Raw genomic sequence first — 14369 nt, 5'->3', positions numbered from 1 at the left:
AAATAAATAAATTTGTTGAAATGTGAAAGTCATCATTGCAATATCTATTTGTTGTCTGTGATACTCTATGAAAATGTACGTGTCAGTCTGTGTGTGGGAGGGTCACATGGGTAATGTGTTGGTGAGGTCTTCCAATTTCCAATTTGCTGTCAACGTGTAAACCATAATGAGGCTGCAGCTGGCTGATAAATAAAATATTTTGTGAAATTACAGCAATGTTCATTTTGTGGGCAACAAACTCATCTTTCACACAACTACAGAATTCTGCACAACAAACTTTAATTTCATTATATAAAAATGTTATTGCACTTCTGTACATACAAAAACAAAACACTTTCAAGGTGGAAAAATAGTAGCCATTACAATATTTACAAAATGTAATATAAATAGAACTTTGGCATAAAATATCTAGCTGTAAACTTAATGTTTAAAAACAGTAGAAACAGAGGCAAAATATATCCTTTCAAAGTGCCAGTTAGCAGTTTCTTTATTTTACAATAAGATCTTTGTCTAAGGCCCTGTCACTGAAGTTCTTCCCTTTCATATAGATAGATATAAAACTAAAAGCAACAGGAAAATCATTACAAAGCATGTAACCTATTACAGTCATAGTCACCACAGCTCCCATGTTATGAGGTGCATAGTTTACAGGTAGAATTTGATTTTATTTAAGTTTGGGAAGCATTACCAGTAATACAATGGTTCATGGAAAGTACTCAGCTCTTGATCCATTTATAATGAATACACTGGTGCACTTCCCACCAAGTTGCTCATGGGCAGAAGGTATGAGTACAGTGAACAGGAGACTAGCAGGGCCTGAAGCAAGGAGGGATCAGGTGGAAGGAAGGGCTGTTGGTGGCAGGTGAGTTTGGGCAGCTCAACTCATGGGGAATCATCACGGGCAAGGAGGGAGGGAACAGACTGGAAGGGAAACCAAGTTGAGAAAGTAGACTGGGCCCAAGGCACAAAGGGAGTAAGTGAGAGGTGGAGCTGCCACTGCTTCAGAATATAATAATCTACATCGCACTAATTGGGTCTTTCTTCCCTTCTGCCAGGGCAGGCAAGCTCAGATGACAAAGCAGATGGGAGGTGTGCACCAAGCTGATAGGTGATGCACAAAACATTTTAACTATAAAATATTAGTGAATGTCTATGCCAAAATAATCCTATAGGTAACATAAGAGCTAACAACTCATGTGTACCAGGTCATCCTATGGCTCTGTGGGCAAATGGACTGCCAGATGTGGTAATGAACCGTACATACTAGGAAAGTTCAACTTTGATGCACAGTCTGTGCTGTTAATTGATATCCAGGGCAGCATGGAGGCACTAAATTGGCCTCAGTATCCCTAGGCCACAAAGAGGGGAAAATCAAGCTAGGACCCTTATCCCTGGTCAGTGACTCCTGCAGGAAAGTACACACATGTGGATGTCAGATGAGGATAGGTTCAGACTTGGGTGATTTCCCCCATTAACCTGCAGGCCAACCCTCAGATGTGGAGTGGCCACTTGGGGTCAGCACTGAAGGGCTGCCGACATCCAGTGTGAATCATTACCCTCGGGGATGAAGGGTGAACAGATGAAACTGGGGAAAAAATACTTAATTAGTGTCATGTAGAGTTTCAGTAGCTTCTTATACTTTGAAGCGTGCTGTACACCAATTTGGAGTTTGTTAAGGGAATTAATTTGCTATGTCCGATTTTCTGCTTTAAAATGTACAGGTACGAAAACCTAAGTGCAATAAATCTTCGTTATTGGGGGTTTAAATGTAAGAATGCAGTGGTAGGACTGGAAAGAGCATTGGTACCATGGGCCGCAAAAGGGATACATTAGATACAATGGGGTTAAAATTTGCTCAATGCATTAGGTGTAACAAAATCAGAAACCTGTTTATTAAAAAACAGCCTTGTAATTTTATCACAAGTAGCATATAGCGGAAATTTCCCAGCCTCCAAGAATCGAAGGTAACACTGGGGGAAGTGGCAACAGTGGTTAGGTTGACATTGTTCGTCTCTAGGAAATTAATGGTGATGTGGAGTCAAGTGGCAATATTAGGAAAAGTGGTACTCGTAGCCTCCAGAAATATAATGGCAATACTGGGAAAGGTGATCTTAATGAAGACAATGGCAACATTGGAAAGCTAAACAGACATATTGAGGAGGGTGGTGTCAGCAGTCGCTGGGAAGGCAATGACATCATTGGAGAGGGAAAGAGCACTGGGAACTGAACTACAATCAGGACCAGTTAGAATCAGCACTTGGTGTCAAAATTAGACTTTTTTTCCAGAAGTACTGCAAAGTTTGTAATGATCTAGCTCACAGTTTTTGTTATGAGTGCCAGTGTGTACTACGGAGAAGGAGGGGAATGGGTTAGGGTTAGGGTCAGGCCACTCAGTTAACAGAGATAGGTGTGACAAATAATAAACTACCATTATGCAGTTAGAACATTTTCAGTTATTGCATACACACTTTAATAGCTTATTGCGATACTTTGTATGAATTCCATGGTTAAAAAATGTCAATGACTCCATACCAAGTCCAGTTAACACTGTAAAATTAGAAAGCACGAGCACTTTATATGGACTCAAATTCCAAAAACCCTCTTGTAGATTTTGTTGTACAAAAAAACAATATTTCGGCATGAAAGTAACACAATTATACTTATCTCTTGCACTCTGCTTATTTTACTTCACAATTCACCTGATTCTAAAAAAAGACCACATGCACTATTGTTGGTTTCAAAAACACTCCATCTAAAAATCCAATATGCTCCACTAAATGAAAAAGTATTAGAGCAGTGATCTGGGAAGAACCAATTAATTATTAACTCTAAAGCCATAGGCACAATCAATTTCCATATTCAGTGGTACAGTACATTGGTGCGTCAACACAAAATTGGATTTTTTTTCCCACTCTGCTGAGCTCCCAATCTCAGTAATGGTGCTGTGGGGAGGCACTCACTAGATGCAGGTGCCTTCTCATAGAGGAATAGATAATCAGACCGTTATCCCTGGGCTGCTTTCAAATGCTTTTTACCAGTTGCTTGGAATAAAGATAAATAAGCATCTGCCCTTCCACTTGCCTTGCACCCATTTGGGAAGTAATGAGATTTTGAAAACAGTCGTGCTTTTCACATTTGTTGAAACACAAGGTGGCTGTTCCTTGAACACAGTGCTAATTTTGTATTTAGAGGGTGTTTCTCGACTGTAGTGGTTTGGCTTTCTGTATAAATTTTGGATCAAAATACTTATCTACCTGGAGATGAATTCTACCACTGCTCAGATGCCCTAAGTTGGTTCTATATGACAATTAATGTGGTGGACCAATTTAAGATAGTTGAGTTGCCAGTTAGAATTAAATTCCCAAATTATTTCAAAGATCTGTCCACACTGTTTGCAGTGAAACTAATTACCACTGACTCACATGAAAGGTTTTTTAAAAAATGGAAAACTTGATTATCTCACTATCTAGCAGATCTAACCTTGGCTTCAGGTAACAGGCAGCTACAGAGTACCTCTTTTTAAAAATTTGTTCATGGGATTTGGGCGCTGCTGGCAAGGCCAGCATTTATTGCCCATCCCTAATTGCCCTTGAGAAGGTGGTGGTGAGCTGCTGCTTTGAACCGCTGCAGTCTGTGTGGTGAAGGTTCTCCCACAGTGCTGTTAGGAAGGGAGTTCCAGGATTTTGACCCAGCAATGATGAAGGAACGGCGATATATTTCCAAGTCAGGATGGTGTGTGACTTGGAGGGGAATGTGCAGGTGGTGTTGTTCCCATGTACCTGCTGCTCTTGTCCTTCTAAGTGGTAGAGGTCGCGGGTTTGGGAGGTGCTGTCGAAAAAGCCTTGGCGAATTGCTGCAGTGCATCCTGTGGATGGTACACACTGCAGCCACAGTGCGCCCATGATGAAGGGAGTGAATGTTTAGGGTGGTGGATGGGGTGCCAATCAAGCAGGCTGCTTTGTCCTGGATGGTGTCAAGCTTCTTGAGTGCTGTTGGAGCTGCACTCATCCAGGCAAGTGGAGAGTATTCCATCACACTCCTGACTTGTGCCTTGTAGATGGTGAAAAGGCTTTAGGGAGTCGGGAGGTGAGTTACTCGCCGCAGAATACCCAGCCTCTAACCTGCTCTTGTAGCCACAGTATTTATATGGCTGGTCCAGTTAAGTTTCTGGTCAATGGTGACCCCTAGGAAGTTGATGGGGGATTTGGCGACAATGGAGGAGAGCCATTCGAAGAGGATGTTGTGATTAACCATGTCAAAGGCTGCAGAAAGTTCAAGAAGGATGAGAAGGGATAGTTTACCATGGTCAGTCATATAGGATATTGTTTGTGACTTTGATAAGGGCCATTTCAGTGCTGTGGCAAGGGTGGAAACCTGATTGGAGGGGTTTAAACATGGAGTTGCAGGAGCTCAGAGCTGGGATTGGCAGATTACATTTTATGTGGGTATCATAAAATCCAACGAATGATGGTCAAATTGTAATAGATCCTTTAAATGATATATCTTTGAGGGGCTAAATCTAAACTTAAGACTCCAGAAATGTGAATCAGTGTGTCATACAACTAGGTTAAACTGACTATGAGAAGTAAAATCTGTCTGACCAGATATTTCAAATTGTTATATCAGGTTAGCTGTGGTATAATGAAAAGGTTATTGCAGTGTTCCAAAATGGTGTATAGCCAGATATAGTTGTCTCAATGAACAGTGGATTCCTTCTGTTTTCTTGATGTTTTTTTCTTTTTTCTCCCCCCCCCACCTGAGTTCTGGTCATACTAGTTTACAGTGTGTTCCACACTTGCATGCACAGCCCAAATTTACCTGTAATTCAGTTTTGACTGCAAAAAACCCATGATTAAGTTTATGAATAGGAGTACATTTCTGGTAAAGTGAAAGAAACCTTCCCAGGCTGGAATTATTGAAAACAATTTTACAACACCAAGTTATAGTCCAGCAATTTTATTTTAAATTCACAAGCTTTCGGAGGCTTCCTCCTTCCTCAGGTGAACGAAATGAAATGAATAATTCCACATCATGGAATTATTGAGGAAGTATTGGTACAATGAGTGGGGTTTGGGGGTGCAATTAAGCTTGACTATGGTCCAGTAAATCTAAATTTAGACCTGTGTTTTGGAACTCAATCGTAGTCGCCACCTGTGTAAAATACTTTAAGTTGCATTTTATCAGTAATGGCCAGCAATGTTGTTCCACAGTCCACGTTCATCTGAATGTTTGTGTTTGCTCCATTCAAATATATATGAAATTGTTCACTTCCTATTCAAACAACTCTGTCCCTTCCAATCTTTCACCTCTCCTGTCAGGAAGGAGGTGATTCATTCTACAGGACAGTTCTACAGTCACCTACCAACCTCTGGTACCTCTCCTAATTGGGTATTCTTCATGTGTAAGCCCAGACAGTGAATATTGTCATTCATTCACCCATGATGGAAGAGGGCGGAACTTCACAGCCAAGTCTAATACTTGATCATAAGCACTTGTCAACTGGATAGCAATCAGGAGCAGGCACCCTGGTTAATTTTTCCCTTATTAGCTCAGACGCTGAGGTAAATTGTAAAGCCTCTCTCTCCAACCTGGCTGAGAATGGCTAACACAACACAAACTGGGCATTAAATCATAGATCTTCCTGGTCGGTAAAGTTTGCCATTTAAGCCCTTGAAGATTCAAACTTAAAAGTTTGAAACTTAAGTTTAGAGTGAAACCCAGCAATATTATCATGCCTTATAACCAACCCAAATCTACTCAGTATTGTCACCAGATTCAAATTAGAAAAAAAAATCTCCCCCTATCAAAGAAAATAGCTTTAATTTAAATCATATTTGTTGCAGCTTGGTTCTACCTTCAGTAGTTTTAAATGAAAAAAATAACTAACTGCGAACAAATTTTCATACATTCCACATTATTCTATAACAACATTCTTCAATAAAACAACAGCTTCATTCATGGCTCATTCTTTCAGATGCTAGCTGCGACTTTGCTTAATGGCTCTTTAATGGAAATGCACAGGACCGTAATAAAGCAGTCTTACAGTCAATGCTCTTATTGCTGCAAAATAAACACATATTGTCACTGAGTAATACAGTTGTCACCCATATCCTGAGCATACCGATCTGATATTATGGTCCTTAATTCATCAATATCTTTCCGTAATTGACAGACATCAGATAGCTTCTTTGAAAGTAATTCTCCACTCTGGTAATTCTCTCCTTCATCACCTGAACTGTGCAGAGCTGTTAAAGAAACACAAAACATTAGTTACTACACAAATCTTGTAACAAAGGGATATATTTTCTTATGTGTATTATTTTAGTGAAAAAGTGGTTGTGTGTGTGTAAAGTGTTGTTTCCCATTTTATATTCCTAATCTTTTGCTGAGTAGTGAACAGAGAAAATATATCTTTGAGCAACTGATTTCAATAGCTTTTTCTAATAAAAGAAAACGTTAAAGCCAAGATTGCACCTATAAGTTACAATTTCATATATTTACGCAACTTTGATTAGAGTTAAACCTCTCCACAACAACACTGTTAATTCATATTTATCTCCCATCCTGCTTCGATTCCAAAAGTAGTTAGTAGTCGAGCTGAAACCTCGATTAAAATGAACCCTTAGAAAGAACCAATTTATCTGTTCCCATAAATTCCCAATAATCTTGACATACAAAGTAAAAATTCAGCTGGACAGGGCCAACCAATAATTATTTATTTAATATAATTATTTATATTAGACACCCTCTCTTGATTAGCACCACAATATTTTTGACTTGCAAACATGTTACAAAGTGATATGGTCCGTAATTTTTTTTGGGCTGGGGGGGGGTGGATTTGTGTGCTCATCAAGAGCATGGGGGATACAACATTTTCCTATTGTTTACACCCAGTCTCAGAATTAAGCACTCCAAGGGCAATGCATCTTCTACTCTCCTCAGCAATTTAATTTAACCCCAAATTCACACAAGCACAGCCTACTGCATTTTTCTCTACTATAGTGTCAATTGTTGTGGGTAAAGTTCGACAGCCTATTAGTTTGAGTTATGGGTAAATGAACTTGTTACCAAGAACTGGGTTGACACAGCCAAGCTCATTTCACATAGGATCCTTTTTAGTAGCACAGAGAGTCTGCACTGGGGTCATACCAAGTCCCAGAGATGAAGGAAAGGAACAAGGTGCTGACCCATAGCTAAATCAAACCATCAAAAGAGAAACCAAGGAAAAATGAAAATATATTGAATCACCCATGTCCCAATGAATATGGTATAAACATACAGAGCTGATGGGAATGACTATTCTCTCCCACACCCAGCGTGAGATGTGCTGAGTGCACCTGAATGGGCCTCAACCCATCCATATTTCAGGGTTCAAGTCATCATGATCCCAACAAACTCCCAGCACTTGGAATGCACCAAAAATTGGGGAAGTAAGATGGACTTGCAGCAGCGGTAATGGTTGCTGGCTTCACGGCCTCCCAGCTGCTGTTTAAAAACAGCAGCCAGACAGCTTCCTGCTATTCTGATCCTCCCAGAGGAGGGAGGAGGTTACAGACAGCCCCCTTATCAGATCCTCCAAACTGAATGGTCTCGGCACAACCACGAAGAACCACCATCAGAAAGCAAGCTGGCTTCTGCCGTCTGCTAGAAACCTAGGAAAACGAGGTGGGAGGAGTGTTGACATCATTCCTACCTCATTAGTGTGATATATAAATGTTTCTGCCTCTTCCAGGTGGAGGCTCTTTGCCCCCACTTGGGTCTATCCCAGAAAATATGTGTGAAGTGCAAAAGAATAGAGTGGAAAGGGTCTCCACCTTTTTTTTCCTGTGCTTTGTGCCCTTGAAATAGGCATACCTTGGGCACAGTTAACTATAAATAATAGAAAATCAAAGCATCATACAAAAATAAGGACTTTAAAATGGTGTTTTAGTTATGCCGGCACACCCTGGTCTAATTATCTTCTGCCCTCTAACCCTGCATCACTTGAAAACTACACTCAGGCTTGACTCCCTGTCGGCAAAGCTACAGGAGGTTGACTAATGTTCAAAAGCATACTTACATTGTATCCCAAGTAGCAGCGAAAGGTTTGGCTCCTTGCCCTGTGCTCTCTGAGTAAGAATATTGCACAGTGCGCGCAGGTCATTCAGACAGTAGGTCATTTCCTTCAGTAGATTTTGGATGGCTGGCATCTCCTCTGCTGAGGATTGTCTGGGCTCCTCACTTTCCTGTGATTGTTTTTCAAAGGTTGAATTTTGCTCCGACAGTCTTTGGTTCTTTGAGGAAAACTTCAAAGAAGATATTAAAAAATTGGTCACGTGTGGGTATCATAGAAATTACAGCAAAGAACATAAGAACATAAGAAATAGGAGCAGGAATAGGCCAATCGGCCCCTCGAGCCTGCTCCGCCATTCAATAAGATCATGGCTGATCTGATCCTAACCTCAAATCTAAATTCATGTCCAATTTCCTGCCCGCTCCCCGTAACCCCTAATTCCCTTTACTTCTAGGAAATTGTCTATTTCTGTTTTAAATTTATTTAATGATGTAGCTTCCTGGGGCAGCAAATTCCACAGACCTACTACCCTCTGAGTGAAGAAGTTTCTCCTCATCTCAGTTTTGAAAGAGCAGCCCCTTATTCTAAGATTATGCCCCCTCGTTCTAGTTTCACCCATCCTTGGGAACATCCTTACCGCATCCACCCGATCAAGCCCCTCCACAATCTTATATGTTTCAATAAGATCGCCTCTCATTCTTCTGAACTCCAATGAGTAGAGTCCCAATCTACTCAACCTCTCCTCATATGTCCGCCCCCTCATCCCCGGGATTAACCGAGTGAACCTTCTTTGTACTGCCTCGAGAGCAAGTATGTCTTTTCTTAAGTATGGAGACCAAAACTGAATGCAGTATTCCAGGTGCGGTCTCACCAATACCTTATATAAGGAGGCCATTTGGCCCATTGTATCTGTGCTGGTGCCAGCTCTTTAACTGAAACTCTCTAATCCTATTTTCCTGCTGTTTCCCTGTATCATTTTATATTCTCTGTTTTCAAATTCTCATAATATTCTATTTTAAATGATGTTATAACCTCTGCCTCAATAGCTACTTGTCATAAAGCATTCCAATAACCCTGGCCCTGAAATTCCTTGGTTTCAGCAAATTGGAGATGTTATCAGTACAGGTAAGGACTAATGAGGTGGAAACTGAGCAGGGATTTGGTTACACTGGGTCTCAGTCCATGGGCCAGCACTGGGAGTTTCCTTGGGCAAGAAGCACCCACCCAACGTGGCCTTCCTGGAAAAAGGCCCATTTAAAAAAACATCTTTCTTTGGCTGGACCTCCAACTGGTTCCTCCCCTTTGACTATCCTTTGACTTCTTACATGCCTAAAAAAGCCCTTGCTATTTCTCTTTAAGGTGATAGTCAGTCATCTTTCATAATCCCTTTTTCCCTTCCTAATCTCTCTCTTTTTTTTTGCTTCTCTTCCATAACTTTTGCAATTCTTGTACTTTTCCCATTTTTTTTATTATCTCCCTGCATTTATCATATACTTTTATAAACCTAATTTTTGGTCTAGCCTTTCAATTTATCAATGGAACTGCAGCCTTTGACACACACTGTTTACTTAAAGTCAAAATGTATTTAACCTGCACTATATCCATCTCAGATTCAAATATATCTCACTGCTGGTCTGCCATTTCAATGTATTGATCCATAGATGAAATCTTTAATGTACCATGGCCTAGAAAGAGTGAAATCTTTTCTGAAGTCAATAATTTCTATAAAAAGTCCAATAACTCAGGCTTGTCAAGTACTAGTTCTTAATACTGAAATCTATGAACTATTTTGGCTTGCAATTGCCAGAAACATTTTTATGTTCAAATTATTTTCATTGTTATCTTTTATTGATACTTATGGGTCTGCAGGTGACCCCCTCCAGCTAATGCTTTGTGAATGCTTACATTTGGTGTTATAAGCTCTAGGTTTCTCAGGAAGGTAATAGATGTGTTGCCTTTCTCTTCAATGATGAATTTAAATGGCCTTTGTTCAGCTCTGGCTAGGTTGTGAATCTATACTCACCCAACACTGATGCACATAGGCCCTGTCAACCAGTTTTAGTTGGTTGTGTTCTTATAGTAAAGAGAAAGCAGTCGAATAAATGGGATCTAATTTTCCAATAATAATCACTCAAAATGATAGGCCAGCTGTGATTTTATAATCCTATCTGGTCCACTGCTCCCTTTACAATGAGTAATTTGTCAGCACTTGTATTTGTCAGCAGCCGAGATTTGCACACAGCAAAGTTTGCTGTCATTTATTTTACTGCTGAAGCATGGAAGTCCATGTCCGGGGTGTTTTAATGGTTATTATTTTTTAGAAACCATAACACAGACTCATTAAGTCCTAGTTATTAATGCTGTAATCTCTGGGCATCCATGGACTGTGATTGTCAGAAACATTTGTGTCTTCAATTTTACATCTGCATTCTGCTGTTTTTCATTTTTGTCTTTATTAATAATTTGACCTTTGGCAGCGGTACATTGAATCTGAATGTTTCATAGACTCCTTATTTCTGAGATCAGATTTATCATTTTTGGAATATGTAGCTTTTGTAAGACAGAGAATGTTACAATGCAATATTTTATGGATGTGCACCTGGCATTCTGAAAAATTAGGTATCAGCACTAATAATTGTGTGGTGTTAATGCACTTGCTGTCGGCAAGACGTAAAAATAAATCGCTCTTGTTTTAATCTATACTAACATAATTATTTTCTATTTATTAAATTGCACAATAGTTTACAATGTACACTTAGTTTTGTAAGTATTTTTGGGTTTGCAAGTCAAATGTATTTACTTCTCTGGAAATACACTTCAGAGTTTTGTTTATAACTTTGGACGGGGGTCAGTGGAACCCCTGTAGAAACAGTGCAGATGGTCATTTGTAGCTGCTTAGGCCATTTCCCCTGGGGTTCCAAGTTACGGCAGCAGACCAGTTTTATCATAAAAGCAACTGAATTTGTCTTTGTCTGTCTGGACTGAATTTAGTTACTTGAATGTTACAATAACACCAATATTATGCACATCAACCACACAGCAGATACAATACAACATGTCTACTCACATCTTCCATGAGTTCCTTCAGAAGCTGCAGATTCCTCTGTGTCTCTCCAAGCTCCTTCTGGAAGGTCTGTGAAGCAGACTTTTCTTGTGTCAACCTTTCCTCCATAGCCTTCAAAATGTATCACAGCAGTTGGTGAACATCTGACTGAAAAACGGCACTGCAACAACTAACTAACTAACCTCCTTGTGACAGCCATTTTGAAGATTGCATAGCAATAGATGAAAGTTTACATTAGGATAAGCAGACCACTGTCATAACATTAGAATGCTTCACACACCGATTTAGAGATTACAAAATCAAAATTTGTGACAGGTCCGCCCAACAGCTTAGCTGGTTTAAGCAGTGAGCCGCTGAATCACACCGATCGGGAATGTCCCAGGTTTGATCCTTGGTCTGTGCTGAGTTACCTGATTTCAGCTGGGGCAGTGGAAGAGTGCTCATTTGTACTTGAAAATTGCAGACGAGATCTTATAACAGGCGTAGGACCCCGATTTGCCTATGTGTGTTTCTGGTGGGAATGCTGGATACCCAATTTACAGGCCTATCTAAAAATTAAATCAGGTAGACCTTGGGCATCCAAAGGGTGGTCGCTATTTCCCTGCAATTGAAGTCTAGGAGGTTGGCCAGGCAAATTTTCCCTTTTGAATCCATGCTGGTTGCTGTTAACTAGGTCATTGCTGTACAAATATTCCCCAAGTTTACTCCTGACAATTGATTCCATTATTTTACACAGAATTCACATAAGACTATTGGACCTATGGTTGCCTGAGTTTTGTTACCTTTTATGAATATGGGCACCATATTAGCCTCTTTGCAATCTACTGGTACCTCTCCAGTGTCCAGTTACTCCCTCACAATGATTGTCAGTGCTCCACAAAACCCCTCCCTGGTCTCTCTCAGCACTCCAAGATTAATACTATTTAACCCTGGGGAGCACAAAACAGCACACAGTACTCTATCTGTGGCCTAAGCATTGCCTTGACCAAGTTTATCATTGTACTTGATGCCCCTATTAATAAAACCCAAAATGCTATTCACCTTTTTATGGTTTTATCTGCCTGCATGTGTACTTTTATATATTTGGACCCCTCGGTCTCTGTGTTCCTCCACACTGTTCAGCTTCTTTCTATTCAGCTTAAATTCCCATTCTGCCCAGTTCATTTTCAAGAATGAGGTAGAAAAGATCACGATTGAAGATATTGATCCATTTAAACAAGATGTTTAAATAAACACAAACTGTTTTGAGAATAAAGAAATTGGGGCCCAAATTCTGCCACTGTTCCAGTGGACACTCATTGGAATTTCAGTGGGATTCCACCTGAATGGCTGGCTGTAAACTAAGCCGGGACCCAGATGGACCAGCTCTCCACCTTAAATCCATCCACCCCTACAAGGCCATTGACACAATGGGGAGTGCACCCCAGCTCTGTCAGGACCCTGCATAGTGCCGCTGCAGGTATGCCTGGTCTCACTAGCCGTATCTCCCCAACACCTGGAGGAAATGGGGCCCACATGGAGGTCGAGGCCTGAATCTCCAAAGGTCGTGGTAGTACAATTTATTTTAATTACAAACAGTCCCCTAACAGAGACCCATTACCTTTCCAGGGGGCACCCCCTCCCCAGCCTAGCAAGCTTCAGCCAGTGTTCCTAGCCTCTTTGGACAGGTGGGGCATTACCACAGTTATGCCTCCAACCTGACAGAGGTCCACACCTCCTGGCCCCTCCCCCTTATCCCACTTTGGGGTTAGCGATGGAGGCCACAGACGGGCATCTCCTCAGTGTGCCTGAATATGGTTTTTGGGGCCGTTGTTTCTAAATTCACAAATAACTACAAGCACATACATTGTGAATATACAAATTCTTAGTGAAGTGAAAATCAGTTCTTTTAGTGCCCTCTTTAGAGATCTCTTCACCAATGCAAACTTTACTACTGCAGAAAATGTAATTACCTGTTTCTCCAGGTTACAATTTTCTATTTGCTGTTGTTGATTGTCAATGACCTGCAGACAAAAGGAAAACCAAACCAGAAGCTATGCATCAGTGCACTGACTCCAGCCCGACAACCAAGATTCACACTCACTTAATCATGATTATTGTTACAGCTGCTACAAGCCTGGCACTTTCTCCATTAGCAGCATGTTTGTGATGTTTGTTTTCAGTAGCCTTACATTTCAAAAATCTACTTCAAATGAGCAGACATGTATAAACACAGACCTGCAAGAGGTAAAAATGCTGTTTTCAGAAAAAAAAACAATCTTATGTTCGGCATTAATATGTCAGCACATGTTCTTCAGGCAAGTTCGCAAATAAGGGGAAAGAGGAAGGAATCAGAAGAGGAGAGAAAAGTTGGAGAAACGGACATAAAAGGAGGGAGAGACACAGAAGGAAATAAGAACATTGGGTAAAGAAAGAGAAACACACATGGATACATATACACAGAAGGGGAAGAGAGACAGACAAATACACAAGGAAAATGAGGTGAGAGACAGTTAGAAAACAAAAAGGTAGGAGAGAGGAACAAGAAGGGAATGAGGTACACACACAAGGGACAGAGACCCAGATAAAAAGAAAAGAAGGTGAGAGAGCAAAGGGATGGAAGAGAGACCACACAGAATGGAGGGAAACAGAGACAGAGGGAAGGAAGTGAGAGAGCCAGAAGGGATAGAGAAGAGAGAGAGACAGATACACATTGCTGAAGGGAAGGAGGTGCGAGACAAAAACAGAAGAGCAGTAGATGAGAGAGAAGACATGAAGAAAAACACACACTGAACAGCCGGACACTAGGTCAGGAACCAGATATGCTGGGTGTCGAAGTTCCTGAATTCCAGAATAAAAGAACATAATCTTAAAATTAGAACTGGGCGATTTAGGAGTGAAATCGGGAATATTTTTTCACAAAGAGGGTAGTGGAAATCTAGAACTCTCTCCACCAAAAGGCTGTGGATGCTGTATCAATTAAAATTTTCAAGACTGTGTATAAGAGGTTGGTTTTTTTTAGTGGAGATAGTTATAAAGAGTTTTTGGAACTATTGAATTAGATTGTTTTTGCTTATGCTTATTGAGCCACAAGGGACTGGATTCAAATATCTATTTTTGCTCCAGCATAACTAGACGGGCCTACCCCTGCTTAATGGGTCAAATGACTTGTTTCTTCACTCTAACAATGGGGAAAGAAGAAGGTGTTCCATTGGGACAGACTCCACTTAAACTGGGCTGGGACCAGTGTCCTGGCGAATCGAATAACTAGGG

At 40.6% G+C, this 14369-nt stretch overlaps 1 protein-coding gene across 3 annotated transcripts in view; it reads right to left on the bottom strand.

The window, feature by feature from the left end:
* Positions 1-272: 272 nt before the first annotated feature.
* cep85l (centrosomal protein 85, like) overlaps positions 273-14369 on the bottom strand; it is a 274781-nt gene continuing 260684 nt past the window's right edge. For all 3 annotated transcript variants that reach the window (XM_067984681.1, XM_067984679.1, XM_067984680.1), the window contains exons 10-13: positions 13070-13120; positions 11121-11228; positions 8060-8285; positions 273-6245 (exon numbers count right to left, since the gene is read on the bottom strand). In XM_067984681.1, coding sequence (XP_067840782.1) covers positions 6082-6245; positions 8060-8285; positions 11121-11228; positions 13070-13120 — 549 coding nt within the window. In that variant the 3' untranslated portion in view covers positions 273-6081. The remainder of the gene's footprint in view (positions 6246-8059; positions 8286-11120; positions 11229-13069; positions 13121-14369) is intronic.

The sequence above is a fragment of the Heptranchias perlo genome, chromosome 5 (genome assembly GCF_035084215.1).
Source record: "Heptranchias perlo isolate sHepPer1 chromosome 5, sHepPer1.hap1, whole genome shotgun sequence".
Taxonomy (NCBI): domain Eukaryota; kingdom Metazoa; phylum Chordata; class Chondrichthyes; order Hexanchiformes; family Hexanchidae; genus Heptranchias; species Heptranchias perlo.
Note: the sequence above shows the minus strand (reverse complement) of the source record. Positions and strands in the feature narration are given on the sequence as shown.